A 25165-nucleotide genomic window follows, 5' to 3' on the forward strand; every position below is an offset into this window, starting at 1 on the left:
CGTATTGATGAACACCCAGCCCAAACCCCCTGATGATCTCTCCCAGCGGCTTCATGAAGATGTTAAAAAGCATGGGGGAGAGGACAGAGCCCTGAGGCACCCCACAAGTGAAAGCCTAGGGGTCCAAACACTCATCCCCCAACACCACTTTCTGGACACAGCAGCCTGGAAGCAGCAGACCCACTGTATAATAGTGCCCCCAGCTCCTCTTGATGGGATGCAGGCAGACTGCGGTGTCGGCACTCCAGAGACCGTTTTGTCTGTCTATAATAAAAACCTAATTTCAGTATGCAGGTGGGACCCTCAGGGTCCAGAGACAAAATACAGCCCCCCTAAAACCTCCGTACTTGGCCCTTGGGAGACTCTCCTCAAGCTGGGCTCCACATCCCCAAGCGAGACCCCTCACTGGTCCTGCTTCGGGTCCTCTAGTGCTTCTGTATGGTGACAATCATAGAAGTTGGAAGAGATACCAAGGGGCATCTAGTCAAACCTCCTGCAATGCCTCTTGCTTAGATGGAGGTTCTCTTACCGTGTGTGTGTGTGTGTTTGTGAACCTCTGGCAGCTGGCTTTACACAGCTGGAATGGAGTCTCCTTTGCAAAGGCAAGAGTCACACCCATTGGTTCAATCCACTTTGCCTCTGATCCTGCTCACCTCTGGATTTATGGCCCCCCAGAAAATGACTCACAAGGGAATGTTGCCCTCAGGCTTCAAATGGTCCCCTGCTCCTGCTTCAGCAGAACCAGAGCCCACTGGTCATTATTCTTAATCGGTGGGGAGCCTGTCTTCCATTGGTGTCATGGATTTGGGTATACTGTCTTTGGTTTGTACAGAGCACCATGGGAGTCGCAAAGCCTCATGGGACCCTGGCCATCGAAATGAGAGAATGGCCTGGGAATCTAAACTCTTGAACCCTGAGAAAGAGGATCTTTGACTCCTATTCTGTTCTTTGATCCCGTGTATAATTTCCCCAACCTTGCAGCTGTGAAATCTCCCATTCCTGTGCGATAAGAAATTAGGGAGGAAGGCTTGTCCGGTGTGGTCTGGGAACCGAAAGCGCTAATTGCCCTGCAGGTTGATTAATGGGTAAACACAAGACATCTGTGTAGCCTCTAATTGATTGACAAGCCAAACGGTTGTGGAACTTTTGATTGGATTATTCAAACATCAACTCTAACGTAGATTGGCTAATGATCCATAAGCCCACGTGGAATACCTCAAGAGTTTTGGGGATTTAAGTCTGTTAGAGGTGGGCTCTATTGTCCTTTTGTCTTGCAAAATGGCCCAGCAAGGTACTGCTGTCCTGTTTCTCTTCAAAGAGCCCAAGAGAGACTGAGGTCTGCCGATGGCTCTTGACTGCAATTTGCCGAGATGGAGAGATGCAGTCTTGGTTCCAACTTTGCCTTAAGTTTGTATCCGTAAGTTAGTTATATTTTTCTTGTTTTACCTTTGTATTCCCATTGCTTGAGAACTGTTGCATTTTACTTTGTTTAACTGTTTTATAATAAATAGTTGAAAGATATTTCTTTGTGGATCTTGGTCCTTTCTGGTTGCATTGCTAAACCCAGTCCTAGGCTGTTTTGCCCTCTACCAGGCTGAACGTGTATTATTGGTCCCGGAGGACTTTAAGGAGCCCCCCCCCCCCCGGGTGGTGGCAGCTTTACCAGTTGAAGGAATTGTTTTGAAACCCCGTTAGAGCCATTGAAGTATAGCCAGACCCTTTCCCAGGTAACGTGGGGCAGCCCAGCGGACTCCGGAGGGAGAGCGGGCAGTCCAAAGGGGGAAAGAGGTTGAGGGTACTGCAGGGCTCTAACATCACAATTGGTGCCTGGCTCTTCAGCTTGCACACTCTTGTCTCCCAGGAGCAGAAGACGGATACATTAAGGAGATCTGGGACTGGCCTATTTGTTCCACTTGGCAGAGATCTTTAACTTAACGCTGCTTGCCGAAGGAAACACAGCAATCTGCCCCCAGTGATTAATAGTCGGGGCCTTCCTCTCTTTGAGATGGATTCTTAGAGAAAAGGTCACTGCTGACTGGAGAGAGTCATTAAGCCCTGTCCCTATAAATAGGGAAATTAAGGAGAAGAGAGCAGTTAGGACAGCAGTGGACAGCAGCATCCCAACAGAGTTTGCAAGGCTGCATTGCAAATCCAAACTAGAAGAGTTTGGATTTGATACCCCGCTTTATCACTACCCGAAGGAGTCTCAAAGCGGCTAACAATCTCCTTTCCCTTCCTCCCCCACAACAGACACCCTGTGTGGTGGGTGGGGCTGAGAGACTTCAAATAAGTGTGGCTAGCCCAAGGTCACCCAGCAGCTGCATGTGGAGGAGCGGAGACGCGAACCCAGTTCCCCAGATTACGAGTTTACTGCTCTTAACCACTACACCACACTGGCTCTCTAGATAGAAGAGAACAGGTTTGGCTCAAACAAGCACGAAATCTGCAACTGGTCTTGAATGGCGTGTTTATTCGGTTGTCAAAAACCCTGCTGGTATAAGGCCGGAGTTAAGGCTGTCTCACGATTCTGCTGGGTTAAGGTGGAGGCCTTAACAGACCTGTCCTGCGATCAGAAATGACGTTGGGCAATGTCAGAGATTCCCCATGCTTTCAGGCCCAAATCCAGATGAGGAGAATGGAGTGCCTGGGATGAGCAGAGGTGTCCCTTGTTGTCCTGGTCCTGTCTTTCTTAAGCCAGGGGTTGGGAACCACCAGCTCGGGGCCCACATTGGGCCCCTGCAAGGCTCCTAATGCGGCCTGCAAGGCTGTTTCCCCCAAACTTCTGTTTTCCCTGACTTCTGATGTGACATCAAGTACAGATCAGGTTACAGTGACTTGGTTGCATGACCGAGTTACCCATGGGGAAATTGATTGTGATCCTTGCAGAAAGTAACTTTGAGCTCCCTGCCTTAACTACAAGGGGTACTCTGGTGCCCCTTTAATCCGACTGTGCGGCTTGGCTCACTTCCCCGAGTTATCTGCACGCAAGTCATTTTCTGCCTTCCGTCCGCAGCATACTTAAAGGCTGGGTTGTGTTGGTATCTTGGGCGACCCGACAGCCTGCAAAGATGGGCACAGCACCTGTACAGAACTGAACACGGAGCATTTTCAGTGGCCTCCGCCTCCTGACCTGCCTTGCTCTCTTTCGACATCCACTCGAGAGCCGGCGAACCTACCAAGACCACCTGGCGCAACACCAAGGCTGGCTGGAGCGCCAGTTCTTTTTAGTGAGAGGCCCCAAACTACTGCAGAGCTGGTTTCAGTCTTTTCCTTGTTTTCGACATTGTCCACAGAGCAGCTCAGAACAAATTCAAGATCAGACAGTGCTGGGAAGCCAGTGCCCTGTTCTGCCCCGGATCAAACCCCAACAGAACACCACAGTGACTGAACTGTCACTGCAAAAGCCACCTCTGCACAGGAGTATCCTTCTGTCCCTCTCTTGATGCCTCGAGATTTTCCCAAGGAGAGAGCCGCTCCCTCTCCATTGCCCCTGCACCAAGCTTTCCCCCCACCCTCAGAAAGTCACAGCACAGCTGCCGACATCCCACGAGCGAAAAACACAACGTTCCTGTCCTGGATCTTGTACTGGTAAATGCGCAGAAGGTCCCGCTCCGCTTTCCTCTCCCATGAGCTCTGCTGGATGATCGATAGCTGGAGCAAAGAAAGGGAAAATTGGGAAGGGGGAGGGAGAGTGTTTATTTATTGCTTTTATATATATATTAAAAATTGTACTCTGCTATATCACTAAACATAAATGCCGAAGCGGTCCCCAGGAATAAATACATAAAGCCATACAATAAAAGCCATTAAAAAAAGATTTTAAAAGACATTGCAGCAGATCCCACTGGAGCTATGCGCTTTGCACCTGCGCTGAAAGCGACCTTCCTCCAAGTTTGTTGGGCGGGTAACATTGCGAGAGGCAGACATGAGCTCCAGAAAAGCAAAGTGGCCAAGATCATGTGGGTGCTCGAGAATTATTGTATTTATTTATTTCATAACATTTATATACCGCTTGATTTATAAAAAAAGGAACCTCAAAGCAGTTTACAAAAAAAAAACCCAACAACAATAAAAGGAATAAAATTATCAACAGGAAGCAACAATCATTTAAAACTTTCAGAAAGTTGGAATAACAATAGACTAAGGACAGATAAAAACTCACGGCAACTTTCTGAACATCTGGTTAAGGTAGTCTAAACAAGAACATTTTTAGCAGGCACTGAAAAGAGTACCGTGAAAACGCCTGCCTGAGGTCAATAGGCAGGGAGTTCCGAAGTGTAGGTGCTGCCACACTAAATTTCTTACACATGGGAATCGGGTGTTATGTAGCTGCTGTAATAGTGCCAGTACTGCCGAGTGAGGCAGTCAAGTTGGGAGTATATGGGTTAAGGCGATCTCGTAGGCAAACTGGTCCCCGGTTGTTAAGGACTTTGTAGACCAGGCATCCCCAAACTCGCCCCTCCAGATGTTTTGGGACTACAACTCCCATCATCCCTAGCGAACAGGACCAGTGGTCAGGGATGATGGGAATTGTAGTCTCAAAACATCTGGAGGGCCAAGTTTGCCTATGTCTGTTGTAGACTAATAGTAACCCTGGAACCTCTCCTGGTAGCAAATCAGCAACCGGGAGAGAGAGAGAGAGAGAGAGTGTGTGTGTGTGTGTGTGTGTGATTGTGTGTACAGAACATCTCACTGTCCTCATCCACCCGCCCAAAGGAGTGGTAGGGATACCAAAGAAGGATGTCAAAAATGATACAGTGATCAGTCCTAGTGCTTTATTAAAAGAAAGGAATCCACTCACAGTGAATCAGTGTGCCAGGTCTCCAAGCTTCTACAGACGCGGGACAGACATGACAGGAGAAGAGATGGCTTGTCTGCACCCAAGCGAACATTATTTATACACAAAGCAGCCTAGGCCACTTTGGCCAGGACCTCCCATCGCTCCACCTGCCCAGATGAGGGCATAGTTGAGAAATACTCAAATCTTATTGATGGCTCCCCTTTCTAGGCTCAGAGCTAGGGCTGGGCGATGTATCGCTATACCGTCCAAAACCAGTTTGAAGTTCATATCGTGATTGGTTTAATGAGTTTTGGCCGGGCAATATATCACGAATCATGATGTATGCGTGTGTGGTCTGCAAAAATCACAATGTGGGGGGAAACTGTGAAGCCAGCCAAGTCCACTGTGATACATCAAGTTACAGGTAGGTAGCCGTGTTGGTCTGAGTCGAAGCAAAATAAAAAAATTCCTTCAGTAGCACCTTAAAGACCAACTAAGTTTATATTTTGGTGACCAAAATATAAACTTAGTTGGTCTTTAAGGTGCTACTGAAGGAATTTTTTTATTTTGTGATACATCAGTTTATCATGATGTTTAGCTGGTGATTTATGGCGATGTTGAAAACCAGATGTCGCCCAGCTCTACTCAAGAGTCCAGGAGAGCATCAAAGCAAGCCAATTACCTTACATCAAAGCAAGTGAATCGAAGCGGACACGGAGCAATGGATTCAAACTTCAAGAAAGAAGATTCCACCTAAACATTAGGAAGAACTTCCTGACAGTAAGAGCTGTTTGGCAGTGGAATTTGCTACCAAGGAGTGTGGTGGAGTCTCCTTTGGATGTCTTTAAGCAGAGGCTTGACAGGCATATGTCAAGAATGCTTTGATGGTGTTTCCTGCTTGGCAGGGGGTTGGACTGGATGTCCCTTGTGGTCTCTTCCAACTCTAGGATTCTATGATTCTATTCTATGAAACATAGATGAGCTCATTGTCGCTGCAACAAGTACCAATTAATCGTGGGGTTATCTTGACAACAAAGGTGGTGTTTGCAAGCCTTCCACCTTCGTATTTGGTTCGACACACTCACCTGCCCGTGAACATCTTTGCAGTAGCCAGTCGCCAGTCCTTCTGCCCATAGGATCCGATTGCTCTGGTGACGGATAGCCTTCACAAGCAGCTCGTTCTCCTCGTCCTCCGAGTCGGAGCTGCTGTGCAGCATCACAACCAAGTTCCCCTGAGAGCCAGGAAGCACCACAACAGTTTCAGCTCCAATTTTAGATCAGACCAGGAGGCACCGATAAGACACCCGCCCCCAGTCTCCTAACTATGTAGTATCTGCACCGAGCTGAATTTTGAATTTTTGAAGCTAAGAGGCAGATTACTATTCTATTTATATATACCCCACCTTTTCCCCCAGACCAGGACTCAAGGCAGCTACAGCAAATTAAAACAAAACAGGTAAAATAAAATAAAATAAATAAATATACATCCCCTTCAGGCTCCAGAGAGGGTCTCCTCGTGAGTCACAAAGACTCCCGAGCTTTCTCCCATTTCTGGGTTTGAATGAAATTATTTACAGTGGTACCTCGGTTTATGAACTTAATCCGTTCCAGAAGTCCGTTCTTAAACTGAAACTGTTCTTAAACCGAGGTGCACGTTCCCTAATGAGGCCTCCCACTGCCGGTAAAGGTAAAGGACCCGACAGTTAAGTCCAGTCGCAGACGACTCTGGGGTTGCGGCGCTCATCTTGCTTTACAGGCCAAGGGAGCCGGCATTTGTCTGCAGACAGTTTTTCCAGGTCATGTGGCCAGCATGACTAAGCCGCTATTGGCGCAACAGAACACCGAAACCAGAGCAGTGCATGGAAACACCGTTTACCTTCCTGCCAGAGCTGTACCTATTTATCTACTTGCACTTTTGGCATGCTTTCAAACTGCTGGGTGGGCAGGAGCTGGGACCGAGCAACGGGAGCTCACCCCATCGTGGGGATTCGAACCGCCAACCTTCTGATCGGCAAGCCCAAGAGGCTCAGTGGTTTAGACCACAGCACCACCCACGTCCCGAAAACCGGGACACTCTTTCCGGTTTTGCGGAGTTTGTAAACTGAATAGTTCGTAAATAGTAGGACTGTTCTTAAACCAAGGTACCACTGTATTCACCTATTTCCTGGCGCCGCACATGTACGTGGTTGCACACAAGGAGAACGTGCAAAAGGGCTTGGTGGTGTCTGTATTAAGCACTTTGGAAGTCGTCCTTGGAAGCCCAAGAAAGGGCTGCAAAAGCAACAGGATTTCCTTCTAAGCCTTGCCTACACTGGAGTGACAACAGCTGCTCGCTTCAGGGCAGGCACCTGTCAAAAGGAAAAATGGAAAGCAAATGCACAACAATCACGGTACCTTAAGCTGAGCGTTCACCGTGACTCTGCAGTAGTGGATGAAGTCGAGAATGTCCGCCAGTCTCACACCCAGGCCCAGCAAGATGCCAAGGTTGTCCACGAGCAGAACAGGGCATTTCCACGAGTCTCCGCCAGCAGCAGGGCTCAGGGCACTCCGGACAAACTCATAAAGGGCTTTCAGGTTTGAGCCGTCACCGCTGCCAGGGACAGGAGGAGGAGAAGAGGAGAGGTGACCACTCTGAGGTCTAAGTCCCTGGAAGATCACATCTACTCCAGAGCCACAACATCCCACCGCGAGCAAGAGATGTTACCTCCAAACACACACCTATGTAACAGGTGCCATGCAACTTCTCCTCCCCACCCGCTGAAATATACTATTGGAGGATTAGGCTGCAATCCTAACCTTACTTCAGTCGGACTTACTTCTGAGTAGATCTGGTTAGGGCAGCGATGCAAGTTACCTGAGGAACTGGAAAGGGCAGGCTTCACCCATCTCTTCTTGCTGCTGCTGCTGTTGCTGCTGCTCCCCAAACAATATGTCGTTGGAGGATTTCAGCCCTTCCAAGAACACAAGCTGGCCTCGTTCTTTGGCCGCAGCCAAGCTGACTCCCTGGAAAGCAGTATTTGCAGGTGGAGAAATGCAAGCATTGCAATTTTGCACACAGATGCCAGGCACATTTGAACATCTCTCCTGCGGGTGATTGGCTAGGGCGGCCGGCCTGCCAAAAGCAACAAGCAGGAAGATTCATCATCTCCTCTTCCACGTGGAAGCTGGCTCAGGAATCCCTCACAACCCAATTTCAAGTCCTTTTCATTGTTTATCAACGCAGACAGCTATGGAAATCCTTGGGAGAGACACCACACACACACACACACAAAATCTCCCTCGATTGTGAGAAACCTCGGCGCCAGTTCCTGTGTGTTGGACAGTCACCAGAAACAGGATTTTGGAGTAGACGGGCCCCCTCTGGCCTGATCCAGCCGCCAGGCTCTTTCTTATGTACTTAATTTATTTGGTCATAAATTATACCAAAATGAAGGAAATGGTCTTTCCTGATAGGCAGTATCTTCATAGATGGTGCTTAGGTGGAGACACGACTGAGCAATGCTCTAGCTGAGTGCTTCCCAAAGTGGGTGGTACCCGCCCCAGAGGGGCAGTGGGATTACAGTACTTAAGAGTGTGCTAAGAGGCAAGGGGGCAGCAGGGAGGGGGGGCTGGAGGTGATCTTCTCCAAGTGCATTGATTGCTTTTCTACGATTGACCAGCTTAAAGCCTCATAGAATCATACGAGTTGGAAGAGACCACAAAACATCTCAAGCAAAACATCTTCCATACTCTGCATTTCAAGTTTTGCTGCTCTTATTGCTAGGTCACGTTCATTTGCATTTACAATCCTGAGTCGTCACAAGAGAGCCAATTATTAGTAACAGCTATTGACTTTCTTCTTAACCGTACATCCATAGCTGCCAAGTTCTCCCTTTTTTTAAGGGAAATTCCCTTTTGCTGAATAGGCTTCCTCGCGAGAAAAGGGAAAACTTGGCAGCTATGCGTACATCTGTGGTAGGTGAAAGTTTGTGTGTGTTTGTTAAGCAGAAATACATTGTGCTATAAAGCCCCTTACGTGTCCGTTAAGTCAGAATGCATGAAAATGCTTTTCATGCAATCTTATTTGCTGAATTTAATTGTGGTGTTATCGTCCTTAGTGGGTTGTGTAAACTGCTATTTTATAGGGTAGGGGGCCCTTGGGGTGTGTTTATGGAACCAAGGGGTTAGCAGCCTGCAAAAGTTTGAGAGTCACTGGATTAAGATGCTGATGATGAAGCAGCCTTGGTATTAATTTTAATTCCGTATATGGCTGGTAATTGTGAGCAGGATTGCTCGTGTTGTGCTTCCCTTAACAGTTTCCCTTTTGGGCCCCCTCGGCCTTATCCAACAGCCAGGTTGATCATCCCTGGAGGCTTATCTCTGGCTTCCCCCACCTTCCAAGGTGAGATCTGTTGCTGGCAGAAATGGAAAGGCAGGACTAAGATGTTTTAATTAATACTGTACAATAGAATCAATCTGGCTTACCAGCTTTTGGGCCACTATGTTGTAGTGGCTGAAGGACTGCAGAAGGGCCACGAAACAGACTTTACAGCCAGCTGGAAAGACAAGAAAGGACACAAGTTGTTTTGCTGTTGCGATGTTCCCACCATCAAGGTGATTGCAACACAAAATCGGCAGGAAACAAACTGTTGCTCTGAGAATGCCTTTTTCCATTGTCGTTTTCGTCATCACCTTTCAAGGCTTTCCCATCCTCCTGGGAAAGAGGCAAATCCTGCTGCACATAGAATCATAGAGTTGGAAGAGACCACAAGGGCCATCCAGTCCAACCCCCTGCCGAGCAGGAAACACCATCAAAGCATTCTTGACATATGCCTGTCAAGCCTCTGCTTAAAGACCTCCAAAGAAGGAGACTCCACCACACTCCTTGGTAGCAAATTCCACTGCCGAACAGCTCTTACTGTCAGGAAGTTCTTCCTAATGTTTAGGTGGAATCTTCTTTCTTGAAGTTTGAATCCATTGCTCTGTGTCCACTTCTCTGGAGCAGCAGAAAACAACCTTTCTCCCTCCTCTACATGACAGTACCAGATTCACCGCAGGGCAGAATTGCGTCTTTCGACTTTACTTTCCCAAATCCACACTCTGGCCAGCCAACAAGAGGGCAAGGATGCTCTGGTTTAGGCAGGGTGGTTGGGCCATCAACCAGGGGGACAGCTTTGCACAAGAAGGTCCCTCTGTTATTACAGCCAGGGGTGGTGCAGTGGTTAGAGTGCTGGAGATCAGAGTCCAGATTCCCCACTTGGCCATGAAGCTCACTGGGTGTAACTTTGGGCCAGTCAAGGCCTCTCAGCCTAGCCTACCTCGCGGGGTTGTTGTGGGGATTAAATGAGGCGGGGGAGAACCACGTGCACCACCTTGAGGTCCTTGGAGAAGAAGGTGGGATATAAATGCAATAAATAAATAAGTAAATCTCCAAGTAAGGCCGGGTAAGGTGCCCTTGTTTGAAACCCTGAAGAACTACTGCCAGTCCAGCATAGAGAGAGAATACTGAGCTGGGTAGCCCAATAGTCTGACAAAGCAACTTCCTATGACTCATGAACCAGCATCCTATTCCTCTTGACAGCTATCAAATATCTGAAGGGCTGCCGCATGGAAGATGGAGCAAGCTTGTTTTCTGCTGCTCTGGAGGGCAGGACCTGAACCAATTCAAATGACAGGAGAGGAGATTCCAAACACCAACCAAACTTGCTAAAATGTAGAGGACAAGAAATAAGGAGTGTTGGAAATGTAAAGAAAAGGAAGGAAGTTTTTATCTTATGCGGTGGACTTGTAATAAGGTAAAAGCTACTGGGAAATGATATATAATGAGTGAAAGAAAATGTATAAAAATACTTTTGTTAAGAAACCAGAAGCATAGTGGGGGAAGAGATACCAAAAAGAAATCAAAAACTCTTTATGTGTGCAACAATTGCAGTAAGAATTCTTTTAGCCCCAAAATGGAAGCAACAAGAAATACCAACGAAAGAAGAGTGGCAGATGAAGATGATGGACTTTGCGAAATTGGCAAAGCTGACTGGGAAAATCTGAAACCAACGTGATCAAGCATTCCAAAAGGACCGGAGTAAATTTACACAATACTTGAAGGATCATTGTAAGCAGTTAACAACACTAGCAGGATTGTAAAAAAAGACTTGCAATGATAATTGTTATTACCTTTTTATATTTATTTTAAAATTGTGATATTTGAAATGAGTGAAACGTAAATTGGAAAATGTACAAATGCTATGAGATAAAAATTAACTCTGGAAACCACGGGGCGGGAGGGAGGGAAGTCGATAGAATCTTATGAGCAAAAGATGTAAAGTGGATAATGAGAATGTGTTAAATATTATAAAATGGAAACTCAATAAAATATTTTTTTTAAAAAAAAAGGAAAGGAGATTCCAGCTAAACATTAGGAAGAACTTTCTGATGGTAACAGTGAAACGGACAGTGGAAGGCAATGGACCCTCCTTCACTGGAAGTCTTGAAACAGATGTTGGATGGCCACCTGTCAGGGATTCTCTAGTTGTGGTTCCTGTATTCCGGGGGGGGTTGGACTAGATGACCCACAGGAGCCCTTTCAACTTGACAATTCTGTGGTGATTCTATCTGAAGTTAGGTGGGTCCCAACTAGTGACACAGCCTTCTCAGATGCAGCACTGCGTTTGCTAGGAGGCTTTTCTCATACTAACTGTGCAGCTTTCTGGCAGTAGGAAAAGACTTTCTTTAAATAAATATATATATATATTCGGTCCTTCCAGGGCAGAATATAAACAGGCTGACTGCAGAGATTTAATCCACTCTGCTGAATCCTCCAGGCCGCTGCTCTGCTTTGTGTTTATTTTCAATTAAATTTTACATTCACGTGTCTATCTTGTTGATGGTTTTATTCCCCATTTACATAAATAAATAAATGAACACATTCCAGAATTCTCCCCCTCAAACAGGTGTACAGATTACATACACACATGCTACTGTTCTTCTAAAGACGTTTGCGTCCCATTTTGCCAATGTTTGGTTTTATGTAACAAAAATAGGGTGGTTTTTTTTTATCACCAGATTGATTTTGCTGCATACCTTTCAAATAAAAGGAAAGAAAATGGTGAAGCAGGAAGCTGGCATCGGTCTTGTCAGCACACAGCAAGGTCAGCTTGCCCTGGGAAACAAAAAAATAGGGAGGGTATAAAAATGAAACGATCACATGAGTCAACAGTGTTGAGGCCGCAGCAAAAAAACCTAATGCAATTCAAGGCTGCATCAACAGAGGTCTAGGGTCCAGATCAAGGGAAGTAACAGTATCACTCTACAGTGGTACCTTGGTTTATGAACACAATTGGTTCCGGAAGTCTGTTCATAAACTGAAGCGTTCATAAACTGAAGCGAACTTTCCCATTGAAAGAAATTGAAAGTGGATTAATCTGTTCCAGACGGTCCGCGGAGTACTCAACCTGAAGCGTTCTTAACCTGAAGCATGGGTGTAATTGGTTCCGGAAGTCTGTTCATAAACTGAAGCGTTCATAAACTGAAGCAAACTTTCCCATTGAAAGTAATGGAAAGTGAATTAATCCGTTCCAGATGGGTCCGGAGCTTTCATAAACCGGAAATTCGTAAACCGAGGTGTTCATAAACCGAGGTTCCACTGTATTCTGCCTTGCCTGGACACCACTTAGTGTCCTGTATCCAGTTCTGGGCTCCCCAGTTTCAAAAGAATATTGACATGCTGGAACACGTGCAGAGGAAAACGATCAAGATGACCAAGGGCCTGGAAACCAAGCCTTATGACCTCACTGGGTCACGGCAGAGATTAAATGAGGGTGGGGAGAGAACCGCCTAAACCACCTTGAGCTCCTTGGAGGAAAAGGGTGAGATATATATTTAAAAAAATATTAATGTGTGTGTATATATGTAGATATATATAGTTCTAAACTACATCAATGTTTAATTGTTTTTAATGGTTATTTTCCCCTCTCTGTTTCTAGATGTTTTTATTTTTATCCATAAGGCACCTTGAGTCCCTATCAAAAAGTCAAAGAACAAAAATATATATAACAATAGTAGTAATAATAATAATAATGTTAATATCAATGCAGTATACAAATTTAACTAATATTAACAAGAAGAAATACAAATCAGGAATGGAAAATAGTAATTTTATAAATTGCGTGTCTTTGTTTCTACTTTGACCCTGTTACACGGTTTTGTATGTATTGTGGTATTTTATGCATTGTGACTTCCTACTATTTTTCTTGATTATACTTTAGTAATTATTGTAATTGGGAATTTTTTAAAATAAATATTTATTGTTTAAAATCAAATATTTATAAAACACAAACGATTATAAACGACAATATCAACAATTTCATAACAAAATGAAATAAAGTCAAACAAAACCCATGCCTGTTAAATTAATTTCTTATTCCTTGTTGAACTTATTCATGCAATACTTCCAGTCCTTCTCATTATACATTATGATATTTCACTATTTTTCCACAGGTTTGTTACATAATAAATCTTTATTTTCCCTTTCTATAAATTGTTCTTGTTGTTATTATATTTTACAAGCGTCATTCAATTTCTGCTAACATGTAATTGTGAATTTCTGTTTAATCATTATTTGCTGATGTTATGAGAGTTGGTTTTGTAGTGTACTATTATATTCAAAATAATGATTGAATGTTACCTTATTTGATACAAGTTGCTTTTTTTCAAAATTATGTTTTTTATGATGACTTTTTTGTATTTAATCAGATGGCTATAATAAGGTGTGGGAACACTGCTGTCTCGTTTTGCTGTGACTTCATCTTGTAATCCCCCTTGTGTACAGTAATATAAAAAAGCGGTAGACACGTTAGATGTGAAAACATGAAAACACCTGGAAGTCTCCAGGACTCCAGAAAGAGGATTCACTTTACCGGGGGGGGGGGGGAGGCCTGGAAGGCCAAGGGTAGGAATGACTACGAATCCCAGCATGCCTCGCTCCCAAACGGCGCGCGCGCGTTGCATCCTGGGGTCCGGAGCGGCCCCCCCCCCATGCCAACAGCCCTCCGCCCACCGCTCAACGGAGGAGGCCGGAGACTTCCAGACACCGGCCCCTCACCTGCTCCGGCTTTTCGACGGAGGCTCCGAGCAGCTCGTTTAGCTCTGCGAACATCGCGTCCTCTCTCTCTCTCTCTCTCTCTCTCTCTCTCTCTCTCTCTCTCTCTCTCTTCAGTACGGCGTCCGCCGAGGGTCGAAAGAGGCGCCGCTGCTTTGCGTCCGCGAGGGCTGCAGGGCCGCCGCAGTACGCATGCGCTTGTCGGCCTCCCGCACAGCACTCGAGGCCGCTCTCTGCCGTCGACTTGTCAAGAGGCGCGGTGCGCATGCGCCCCTAGGTCTCTTGCTTCGCTCTCGCTGCCGCTCCCTGCCGTCCACTGGAAAGCGGCGCAGGCGGGCGCGAGGTAGCAGAATGGAGCGGGCGGGCAGGGAATTGTCCTCTCGCAACACTAAGAGCTGAATGCTGGTAGATAAAAGAACGCCATAGAACCACAGCGTTGGGCGGGATCCCCAGGGGTCATCTAGCCCAACCCCCTGCAATGCGTGGGTTTTTGAGGGTGGTCTTCCATATGAGCTGTTGGAAGGTGACGATATTTGCATGTTTTTTGCAGTATGGGGAAATTGCGGGCAGAAATCTGGCAGATCAGGAACCCCAAAGTCTTGTGTTTCATTTGCTACAAAGACGAGTGGAGCACTGGCCTTACTGTATTTAGATCCCGCCTCTTTCTCCAAGGAGTTCAAGGAGGTGTACATGGTTAATAGTAATAATAATAATAATTTATTATTTATACCCCGCCCATCTGGCTGGGTTTCCCCAGCCACTCTGGGCGGCTTCCAACAGAAAAATAAAACACAGTAATCTATTAAACATTAAAAGCCTCCCTGAACAGGGCTGCCTTCAGATGTCTTCTAAAAGTCTGGTAGTTGTTTTCCTCTTTGACATCTGTTGGGAGGGCGTTCCACAGGGCAGGCGCCACCACCGAGAAGGCCCTCTGCCTAGTTCCCTGCAACTTGGCTTCTCGCAACGAGGGAACCACCAGAAGGCCCTCGGTACTGGACCTCAGTGTCCGGGCAGAACGATGGGGGTGGAGACGCTCCTTCAGGTATACTGGACCGAGGCCATTTAGGGCTTTAAAGGTCAGCACCAACACTTTGAATTGTGCTCGGAAACGTACTGGGAGCCAATGTAGATCTTTCAAGACCGGTGTTATGTGGTCTTGGTGGCCGCTCCCAGTCACCAGTCTAGCTGCCGCATTCTGGATTAGTTGTAGTTTCCGAGTCACCTTCAAAGGTAGCCCCACGTAGAGTGCATTGCAGTAGTCCAAGCGGGAGATAACTAGAGCATGCACTACTCTTGCTAGACAGTCTGCAGACATGGTTCCTTCCCTTTCCTCATTTACACAACAACCCTGTGAGGTAGGTTACGCTGGCCCTCAAGGTCACCCAGGGAGCTCCATGACCAAGTTGGGGTTTGAACCCTGGGCTCTCCCAGGCCCTAGTCTAACACTCTCACCACTACACTATCATTGTCGCTGCAACTCCCAACAGCCTCTGCCGATTCAGCCCCAGTTGGGGCTGGCGAATGTCCGGCCCTCCAGATATGGCTGGTTTTAAAAGGTTTGGCAAATGCAAAAGGTGCTGCCTTCATGCCTGCCTGCTAGAGGCACGTGGCTGGCCATGACTGGAAGCAGGTTACTGGGTTGGGGGAGCACCTGGCTTTGAATGCAGGTTCAAGCTCACAGAATTGAAGATTCGGAAGGGACAGCAATGGTCATCTAGTCCAACCCCCTGCAATGCAGGAATCTCTTTGCCCAACATGGGGCTCGAACCCACGACCTTGAGATTAAGAGTCTCGTGCTCTACCAACTGAGCTATCAAGAAAGGCACACGTCTGACAAAGAATCCGACAAAGATACAAAGAATCTCAGGCACAAGGCGGCGGGAGGAACGTCCTCTCTGTGCCTGAGAGCCTGGAAAGAAGTTGTCAGACTGTGATCTGATCCGGAAAGACAGTCTGTGTGTCTGCATTCCACCAGGGGGCATCACAGGGAAGCAGATTCAACAGGAAGAACAGGACCGAGAACAGATAAGAGCCACTCTCAACTGCCTGCTGTTTCAAGAAACTGGCACAGATTGAAAGGGACTCGTCCGGTCCAACCCCCTGCAATGCAGGAATCTCTACTAGATTTTACATGATAGCTGGCCATCCAACCTTTGCTTTAAAAAACTCAAATGAAGAGTATAGCCAAAATCATTCCTTGCCCGATGCTGATTAAGCAGCTAAGAAAACTGGAGTTCTTGGTTGTCAGCAATTGTCTGCAGGATTCTGTTGCAAAGCTGTGGGTAAACCTGAATGAGACGGATGCAAGAAACATAGAATCATAAGAGTTGGAAAGGATCCCGAGGGTCATCTAGTCCAACCCCCTGCAATGCAGGAATCTCCACTAAAGCGCCCATGAGAGGTGGTCATCCAGCCTCTGCTTAGAAACCTCCAAGGAAGGAGAGTCCACAACCTCCAAAGGGAGACCTTTCCGCTGTCGAACTGCTCTTACTGTCAGAAAGCTATTCCTGATGTTTAGTCGGAATCTCCTTCCTTGTAACTTGAAGCCATTGGTTTGGGTCCTACCCTCCAGAGGAGGAGAAAACAAGCTTATTCCATCTTCCATGGGACAGCCCTTGAGATATTGGAAGATGGCTATCTCCTCCTCAGTCTCCTCTTTCCCAGGCAAACCATACCTTGCTCCTTTGACCGTTCCTCATAAGGCTTGGTTTCCAAACCCTTCATCATCTTGGCATTGCTGCCTTCAACAATTGAAGCAGAGCAAAACCATCAGGGGCTATTAGCCCTCTTCTCCATGAAATTGTCTAATCAGCTTTTAAAGCCGTCATTTTCTAAACTTTTTCCATGCTGCCTCTCACCCGCCTTCTCTGTAAACTAAGAATGTTTTAGGATTAAGATGGATAAAGAACCACCGTAAAGATTTAGCAAAACCAGCGAGATTTAGCCATGACTTGCTCCTAACACATGCTTCACCTTTATTCCTTTTAGTACTGATTCCATTAATACCCCACTTCTCCCTCCCGTAAGCTCCAGGGGGCGTACATGGTCCTCTCCTCCTTTAATCCCTGCAACAACCCTGTGAGGCAGGCCGGGCTGAGAGTCACACCCAATGAGTTTCATGGCCAAGTGGGGATTCGAACCCAGGTCTCCCAGGTCCTGGTCCAACACTCCATAACCTTTGCTGAGCGGTCATGACCTTACCAAGCTTGGTGGAAGGGCTAGTTGCATCCTTGTGCAACTAGCTTTCAGTACACAAGCGACCCCTTCCAACATGGCACCTCTGATTTCAAAATGGCGTTCCCCATGTCAAGCGAGATTTGGGTACCTCAGGCCCACCCACTCATCTTGGGGCGCTTCCCAGGTGTCCAGTTGCTTTGGTAACAGAGCCGCAAGGCTCGATCCCCTTGGCGTTCGAAACAGACGTCTTCCTCTCGCCAGGGCCATTTGCCACAGAATCCAAACAGTTTAATTCCCAGCTCACCTGCAGTCAGGGAAGCTGACCCTTTGAACTGTCTCTCCCTTCTGCTTTCTCTGGGGGGTATTGTCTCAGTCCTTCTCCCTTCCTCTCCCGGGTTTCCCTAGAGCCATGAATGGAGGGGGGATAAAGGCCCCTTTGATCCTGCTATGGGTGCAAGAGAGAGAAAAAGCCAACAGTTTGTGCTTGAGAACCTTCTCTCCCTGTTTTTGCAGCCTTCATTCTTCTGCCAGCTTCCCTTTCTCTCTCTCTCTCTCTCTCTCTCTCTCTCTCTCTCTCTCTCTCTCTCTCTCTCACACACACACACACACACACACACACACACACATACACACACACACAAAACCCCAGACATGACTCCCTTTCCTTGGCCAACTAACCAAGCACTGAAATTTAATAGCCTCGCCATTTAAAAGTGATTAAACTTTCTGATTACAATACAGGCCTCCCCGGTGCTGAGTGGCAAGTCCATTCATCGGATGCAAAGCAGGAACTGATGAGTGCAAATGCTCTGGGAGCGCAAGGAGGGGGGCACCGTGGTCCGTCCCGGCCAGCCCCACCACCACCACAGGGGCACCCGCATCTCATTTGTGCCCTGGGCTCCCCAAAATGGGGTGGGCCTCCAACACATGGGGCTCATTTTATGAGGCTGCAGCTTTGCTTCTGCAATGCCAGGTCTTTGGGATATATCAACTCCAGAGTCCTATGGATGGAATTTAAAGGAAGAGACTCTCTCCACACAAGGCTAAATCCCCTCTCTTCCTCCGAAAGTCCAACACCATCTCCTATGTCTTGCTAATATTTGTTGTTTGGTCGTTTAGTCGTGTCCGACTCTTCGTGACCCCATGGACCACAGCACGCCAGGCACTCCTGTCTTCCACTGCCTCCCGCAGTTTGGTCAGACTCATGTTCGTAGCTTCAAGAACACTGTCCAACCATCTCGTCCTCTGTCGTCCCCTTCTCCTTGCGCCCTCCATCTTTCCCAACATCAGGGTCTTTTCCAGGGAGTCTTCTCATCTCATGAGGTGGCCAAAGTGCTAATATTTAGGTGCAAGTTACTCTCTAAGCACCATGTAGATACAGAGTCTCGTGCTCTTCCAGTTGAGTTCCTCCTCCTCCTCCTTATTATTATTATTATTATTATTATTATTATTATTATTATTTATACCCTGTATTTTTCCGCCTGACAGGAACTCAAGGCAGCTTAAAGATAAAAATAAGAACCGCTAAAACACAGACAAATCAATCATTACATAACTATTAAACTTTGATAAAAATTAAAAACTTTCTCTATCATATTTCAGGACAATGGTATTCAAAATTCTGTTATGTACAATGGAACTTCAAGGAAAGCACCACTTAAGGTTTGGGGAGGCAGTGTGGTGTAGTGGTTTGAGTACTGGACTAGGACCTGGGAGGCCAGGGTTCAAATCCCCAGTCGTACATGAAGCTCACTGACTGAGCCCGGGGCCAGTTGCTGCATCTTAGCCAAACCTTTTTTTCTTCTTGTAAATGAAAGAGAAAGAAAGAAAAAGAGAAACAGAACCTGTGTAGAAAGGAAAATAAAAGGGGGGTAAAACCCAAAATATCACTGAATTTGTCCATGGCAAGTCTGCAATTATATGCAAGTTGTTCATACGTTGTGAGTTTGAATAGGCCTCCAATCCAATCGTAGAAGGGAGCTGCATTCCCCCCCCCAAAAAAAAATCATCAGTATCTGTCTTTTTAGTGTGGCAAGTCCACTCATATTGTCCTTTTGTAAGGTTCCATGTGCTGGGTATATAATTCAAGAGGATATTTTGCACTGCAAATGTTAAGATTATTCCGTCCAGTTCTGTTGATGGTTTCAGTTACCTTCTGCCAAAAATCTTTCAGTATAGGACAATGAAAACCCCCCCGTATGTTTTAGAGAAGCACTATCCCTATTGCATCTCCAACAGGTAGCCAAACCTACCTTGCAGGGTCGTCGTGGATATTAAATGAGATGCGGGAGAACCACGTCCCCCACCTGGAACTCCCTGGAGAAAAAAGTTGGGGTGTAAATGCAATTCTTCATCATCATCATCATCAAAAACAGTACAGTGGTACCTCGGTTTACAAACACAATTGGTTCCGGAAGTCTGTACTTAACCTGAAGCGAACTTTCCCATTGAAATTAATGGAAAGTGGATTAATCTGTTCCAGACGGTCCGTGGAGTACTTAACCTGAAGCGTAGTTAACCTGAAGCGAACTTTCCCACTGAAATTAATGGAAAGTGGATTAATCTGTTCCAGACGGTCCGTGGAGTACTTAACCTGAAGCGTAGTTAACCTGAAGCGAACTTTCCCACTGAAATTAATGGAAAGTGGATTAATCCGTTCCAGACGGTCCGCGGAGTACTTAAACTGAAAATACTCAAACCGAGGCGTACTTAAACTGAGGTATGACTGTATTGAAAGTGGGGTCGTGTCTAAGCACCTGGACACTATTCTGAGCAAAAATCATCCCAAACGCACCGCCCAAAGGATGTCTCTCGGTGGAGGGCCCTGAGTTACTCAAATCTTTGGCCCAGTAACCTGATCCAGATTCCCAGAAGTGAAAGAGCCGCAGCCAGACGAAGGAGCAGCAAAGAAATGGGTCAAGCTGTCTGGAAGCTCAGAGGGCAGCAGCAACTGTTGCAAAAAGCTCTTTCTCTCCCTTGGAAGCTTCACAAAAGCCTGGAAGGCGGCAGCCGCAGGCAGCCCAAAAAGAGGCCTCTTTCTCTCGCTCCCCTTTTGTCAGGAAGAAGGAAAAGAGGGCAGCTTTCGAGTCCAAACCCTCCCAAGATTTCTCCGTTGAAAATAGGGACATGGAAAAGCAAGACATTCCAGGATCAAATCAGACTGTCTCGCCAGAGTGGTGCATGCTCTGGTTATCTCCCGCTTGGACTACTGCAATGCGCTCTATGTGGGGCTACCCTTGAAGGTGACCCGGAAACTGCAATTAATCCAGAATGCGGCAGCTAGACTGGTGACTGGGAGCGGCCGCCGGGACCATATAACACCGGTCCAGAAAGACCTACATTGGCTCCCAGATTCCGAGAACAATTCAAAGTGTTGGTGCTGACCTTTAAAGCCCTAAACAGCCTCAGCCCTGTATACCCAAAGGAGCGTCTCCATCCCCATCGTCCAGCCTGGACACTGAGGTCCAGCTCCGAGGGTTTTCTGGCGGTTCCCTCCCTGCGAGAAGTGAGGTTACAGGGAACCAAGCAGAGGGCCCTCTCAGTAGTGGCGCCCTCCCTGTGGAACGCCCTCCCTCCATATGTCAAGGATATAAAACAATCTGATTTTTAGAAAACATCTGAACATTTAGGGAAGTTTTTAATGTCTGGTGTTTTATCGCTTTGAAATTTTTATTATCATTAATTCTGTTGGGAGCTGTCCAGAGCGGCTGGGGAAACCCAGCCAGATGGGTGGGGTAGAAATAATAAATTATTATTATTATTATTATTATTATTATTATTATTATTATTATTATTATTATTCTGCAATTATATCTGTAAATCCGGGGCTGTCCCTGGAAAACAGGGACACCTGGAGGGTCTGTACCCAGCTGGGAATCTGAACTAACATCTGCTTGTCCATTATTCTTCCAAATCCCCATTTCCTAGGGGTTACTTGAGAGGAAGCCCGCCCTGTAGATAACTCCTGTGCCCTACATTCAATCTGTCTTCCTCCCTGCCCCTGCCTGCCCAATATTGCGCCTCATCCACTCCGCTTCCCTGGCTGCTAAGATTGATTTTTCCAATAATGGGTTCTCCAGAGCAGGGTCAGCAAAAGGGGAATCCCTTTACGAGGGGCTGGTGTCAGGCCCCCGTTCCTAAGTAACTGGGGAGAGGGAGGAATTTGGGGGGGGGTGTATAGGGCTGCAGCCACCAAGTATGGCTGCCTATTCGCTTGGGCAAGGGAGAAGCTTATAAATGATGGGAGAAAGCGGATGAGGTTTCTCTCCCTCTCTGATAACACTCATGAACAGTCAAGGAAGCTGAACATTGGAAGATTCAGGGTGGATAAAAGAAAGTGCTTCTTTAACGCAGAGCGCAATTAAACTGCGGAACTGCCTTCCACAGAAGGCAGCAAGCTGGACGGCTATAAAAGATAATTATAGACACATTCATAGACGAGAGGGCTATCAATGGCTCCTACCGACGAGTAGGCCTGGGTGATATATTCATATATCATATATAGCCAAGGACCTGTGTCCAGTTCTGGGCACCACAGTTCAAGAAGGATACTGACAAGCTGGAACGTGTCCAGAAGAGGGCAACCAAAATGGTCAAAGGCCTGGAAACGATGCCTTATGAGGAACGGCTTAGGGAGCTGGGTATGTTTAGCCTGGAGAAGAGAAGGTTAAGGGGTGATATGATAGCCATGTTCAAATATATGAAAGGATGTCATATGGAGGAGGGAGAAAGATTGTTTTCTGCTGCTCCAGAGAAGCGGACACAGAGCAATGGATTCAAACTTCAAGAAAGAAGATTCTACCTAAACATTAGGAAGAACTTCCTGACAGTAAGAGCTGTTCGGCAGTGGAATTTGCTACCAAGGAGTGTGGTGGAGTCTCCTTCTTTGGAGGTCTTTAAGCAGAGGCTTGACAGGCATATGTCAAGAATGCTTTGATGGTGTTTCCTGCTTGGCTGGAGGCAGGGGGACTCTGGTGCAGTGGCGGTTTCAGCAGCGGGATTCGGGAGCAGTGGGTGAAGCCGCCATCGCAGTCTGGACGAGAGCCTTCTCTCCTGGCTGAGGGGCGCAAAAAACGCCCCTTCCTCCAGCTTTGCAGAAAGGGATTATCTTCTTAGTGCTGTGGTGATGCTATCTACAAACCTGGAATGTTCCTGTGAGAAAATTCCACATACACCGGTATATTTTCCCTCTGCAGCTGACGACTGCAGCAGGGTCAAAGCCTGTTAGGCATTTATTTCAGAGTAAATGAATACAAGGTCCTTTGCCATAGCTGCAGTGGGAGGGAGCTGTCCAAGGTTCTGATTCCAGCACGCCTCTCACAGGCCAGGAGTGGGGAAGAAAGAGTCTGGTCCATCAGATGTTGCGGAACTACGACTCCCATCACCTTGACCACTGGCAAATGCTGGCCAGACACTCAGGGGTGTTGGAGTCCAGCAACATTTGGAAAGCCACACGTTCCCCAACCATGTCTCAGGGTTAATTCCCCACACTACCTGCATGCAAAAGGTCCCGGGTTCAAACCCAGAATTTCCAAGCAGGGCTGGGAATGCCCTCTGCAGGAAAGCTGCCGGCCAGTGTAGACAATACTGACCTATTTCATCCTGCTAAGTCAAAGCAGGTTGGCAAGTGATGCCGTTTTTCGACCTTACGATGCTATTTTTCAGTACACAAACTCCACGTCATATGCTTGTTTTGTTTTTTTTCCCCCGGGGGAAAAAAATAACTCAGCAAGCAAAACGAGTATTTACTGGAAAAGCAGAGTGATCTGCGGTCCTGTCTATGTTATGCAAATCGTGCCAATTTGCATAAGCGCTTCATGGCGCCTTGCAAAATATATTTTGCTAGCAAAACGAAGAAGGGGAGGGTTAGGCTGGGAACCGAAGAAGCATCATTCACACACACCCCACCCCACTGACAACGAAACTTTTCACGCTCCTGAGATTTCAGCAGGCGCAGCTGGATCTGCCCTTGAGGGCTAGAAACTTGGGGGTGTTTTCATAGAATCATAGAGTTGGAAGAGAACACAAGGGTCATCCAGTCCAACCCCCTGCCAAGCAGGAAACACCATCAAAGCATTCTTGACATATGCCTGTCAAGCCTCTGCTTAAAGACCTCCAAAGAAGGAGACTCCACCACACTCCTTGGTAGCAAATTCCACTGCCGAACAGCTCTTACTGTCAGGAAGTTCTTCCTAATGTTTAGGTGGAATCTTCTTTCTTGTAGCTTGAATCCATTGCTCCGTGTCCACTTCTCTGGAGCAGCAGAAAACAATCTTTCTCCCTCCTCCATATGACATCCTTTCATATATTTGAACATGGCTATCATATCACCCCTTAACCTTCTCTTGATTTTTTAAAAAACAAGAGAAGCAGTTTCTGGAAACGAACAGTGTGAGTTTGGAAGGGGCAATTGTTGGAATACTCACAGGGAGACCCCAGGCACCCCCATACATGACAATGGTGCAAATTAGAAAATGCATTACGTTGTTGATGAACCAGGAAACTGGGCATCTTAACTCCTCATGCCCACTGCTATGCATCCGTTTGGAGGTGGAAACCATTTGTGACTGGGCTACACTTGGGATCCTGATTCAGAGAAAATCAGTCCCACCTACAAGCCCCAATGAAATCAAAGCAACATAAGAAGAGCCTGCAGGATGAGGCCAATGGCCCATCTAGTCCAGCATCCTGTTCTCACAGTGGCCAACCAGATGTCTGTGGGACAAGCCCACCTGCAGGAGCCAAGCACAGGATCCCTCTCCTCCCCCCCCCCATGGTTTTCAGCAGCTGGTATTCAGAAGCATGGCTGCCTGCAACCAGGGAGGCAGTATCCTGGCTAGTAGCCAGCCAAAGCCCTCTCCTCCATGAATTTGTCTAATCCTCTTTTAAAGCCACCAAGGGTGACCATCGTTTATGGACTCATAGAAACAAATTGTGGAATGGGAGCGGGTTCCCAAGGGTCATCCAGTCCAACCCCCTGCAATGCAGGAATGTCAGCTCGAGCATCCATGACAGATGGCCACCCAGCCTCTGCTTAGAAACCTCCAAGGAAGGAGAGGCCACAACTTCCTGAGGCAGACCGTTCCACTGTCAAACAGCTCTTACTATCAAAAACTTATTCCGGGTGTTTAATTGGAATCTCTTTTTTCGTAACTCGAATCCATCCTTTAGATATGTGAAGACGGCTCTCCTATCTCCACTCAGGCTCCTCTTTTCCAGGCTCAACATCCCTGGCTCCTTCAACTGTTCCCCATCAGGCTCGGTTTCCAGACCCTTGACCATCTTGGTCTCCCTCCTCTGCACACCTTGTCAACATCCTTTAAAAATTGTGATGCCCAGAACTGGACACCGTATTCCAGGGATGGTCCGACCAAGGCAGAAGAGAGCAAGACTATGACTTCCCTTGATCTGAACACTAGACTTCTGTCCTAGAATAGCATTCACTTTTTTAAACAATGCACCGAGTGAAGCAGGGCTTTGTCTGTCCAACATTCAGCTTCGTTGGTGTCATCGGAGAAAAACTTTTCTCCATGCCAGGCGTAATTTTATAAACTTCTATCCTGTCGCCTCTTCCTCACCTTTTCTCTAAATTAAAAAGTCCCAAACGCTGCAACCATTCTTCACAGGGGATTCGCTCCATCCCCTCGATCATTTGGCTTGTGTTTTCCTGAACCTTTCCCAACTCCACGATGTCCTTTTGGAGGTGAGGTAGCTACTGGCCAAAGGCTGCAGCTGTTGACTAAGCAATGGTCCGGCGACATTTGGGGGGCAATGGCATTCTGTCCTTCTGACCCTATAACATTTCCGAAATCGCTTCCTCAATCTGTGCCTCTTCCCTTAAGGAAGAAGGTCCATACCCTTTACTCGGTCCAATATACCTGAAGGAGCGTCTCCACCCCCATTGTTCTGCCCGGACACTGAGGTCCAGTACCGAGGGCCTTCTGACGGTTCCCTCGTTGCGAGAAGCCAAGTTGCAGGGAACCAGGCAGAGGGCCTTCTCGGTGGTGGCGCCCGCCCTGTGGAACGCCCTCCCACCAGATGTCAAAAAGAAAAACAGCTACCAGATTTTTAGAAGACATCTGAAGGCAGCCCTGTTTAGGGAGGCTTTTAATGTTTAAGAAATTAGTGTATTTTAA

General features: G+C 47.0%; 1 protein-coding gene and 1 non-coding gene across 2 annotated transcripts; both read right to left on the minus strand.

Annotated features, from left to right (window-relative positions):
- Positions 1-840: 840 nt before the first annotated feature.
- ELP6 (elongator acetyltransferase complex subunit 6) lies at positions 841-14004 on the minus strand. The gene is made up of 7 exons (XM_035130080.2): positions 13857-14004; positions 11837-11915; positions 9245-9315; positions 7635-7783; positions 7175-7370; positions 5866-6012; positions 841-3651 (listed from the first exon to the last, which is right to left on the minus strand). Exons 1-7 carry the CDS (start codon positions 13908-13910, stop codon positions 3523-3525), a joined length of 825 nt encoding a protein of 274 aa, XP_034985971.1. The 5' UTR covers positions 13911-14004; the 3' UTR covers positions 841-3522.
- A 1596-nt stretch (positions 14005-15600) lies between these two features.
- Positions 15601-15677, minus strand: TRNAK-CUU (transfer RNA lysine (anticodon CUU)). The gene has a single exon. It is a non-coding gene; the product is annotated as a tRNA-Lys (tRNA).
- Between the last annotated feature and the right edge of the window lie 9488 nt (positions 15678-25165).

The sequence above is a fragment of the Zootoca vivipara genome, chromosome 12 (assembly GCF_963506605.1).
Source record: "Zootoca vivipara chromosome 12, rZooViv1.1, whole genome shotgun sequence".
Taxonomy (NCBI): Eukaryota; Metazoa; Chordata; class Lepidosauria; order Squamata; family Lacertidae; genus Zootoca; species Zootoca vivipara.

Excerpts from the sequence above, each read along its gene's own strand:
- ELP6 (XM_035130080.2), bottom strand. The coding sequence starts at position 13,910 with ATGTTCGCAGAGCTAAACGAGCTGCTCGGAGCCTCCGTCGAAAAGCCG. Across the intron at positions 11,916-13,856 it reads CCGTCGAAAAGCCGGAGCAG|GGCAAGCTGACCTTGCTGTG; the intron begins GTGAGGGGCCGG and ends TTTGTTTCCCAG. Across the intron at positions 9,316-11,836 it reads TCTTTCCTTTTATTTGAAAG|CTGGCTGTAAAGTCTGTTTC; the intron begins GTATGCAGCAAA and ends TTGTCTTTCCAG.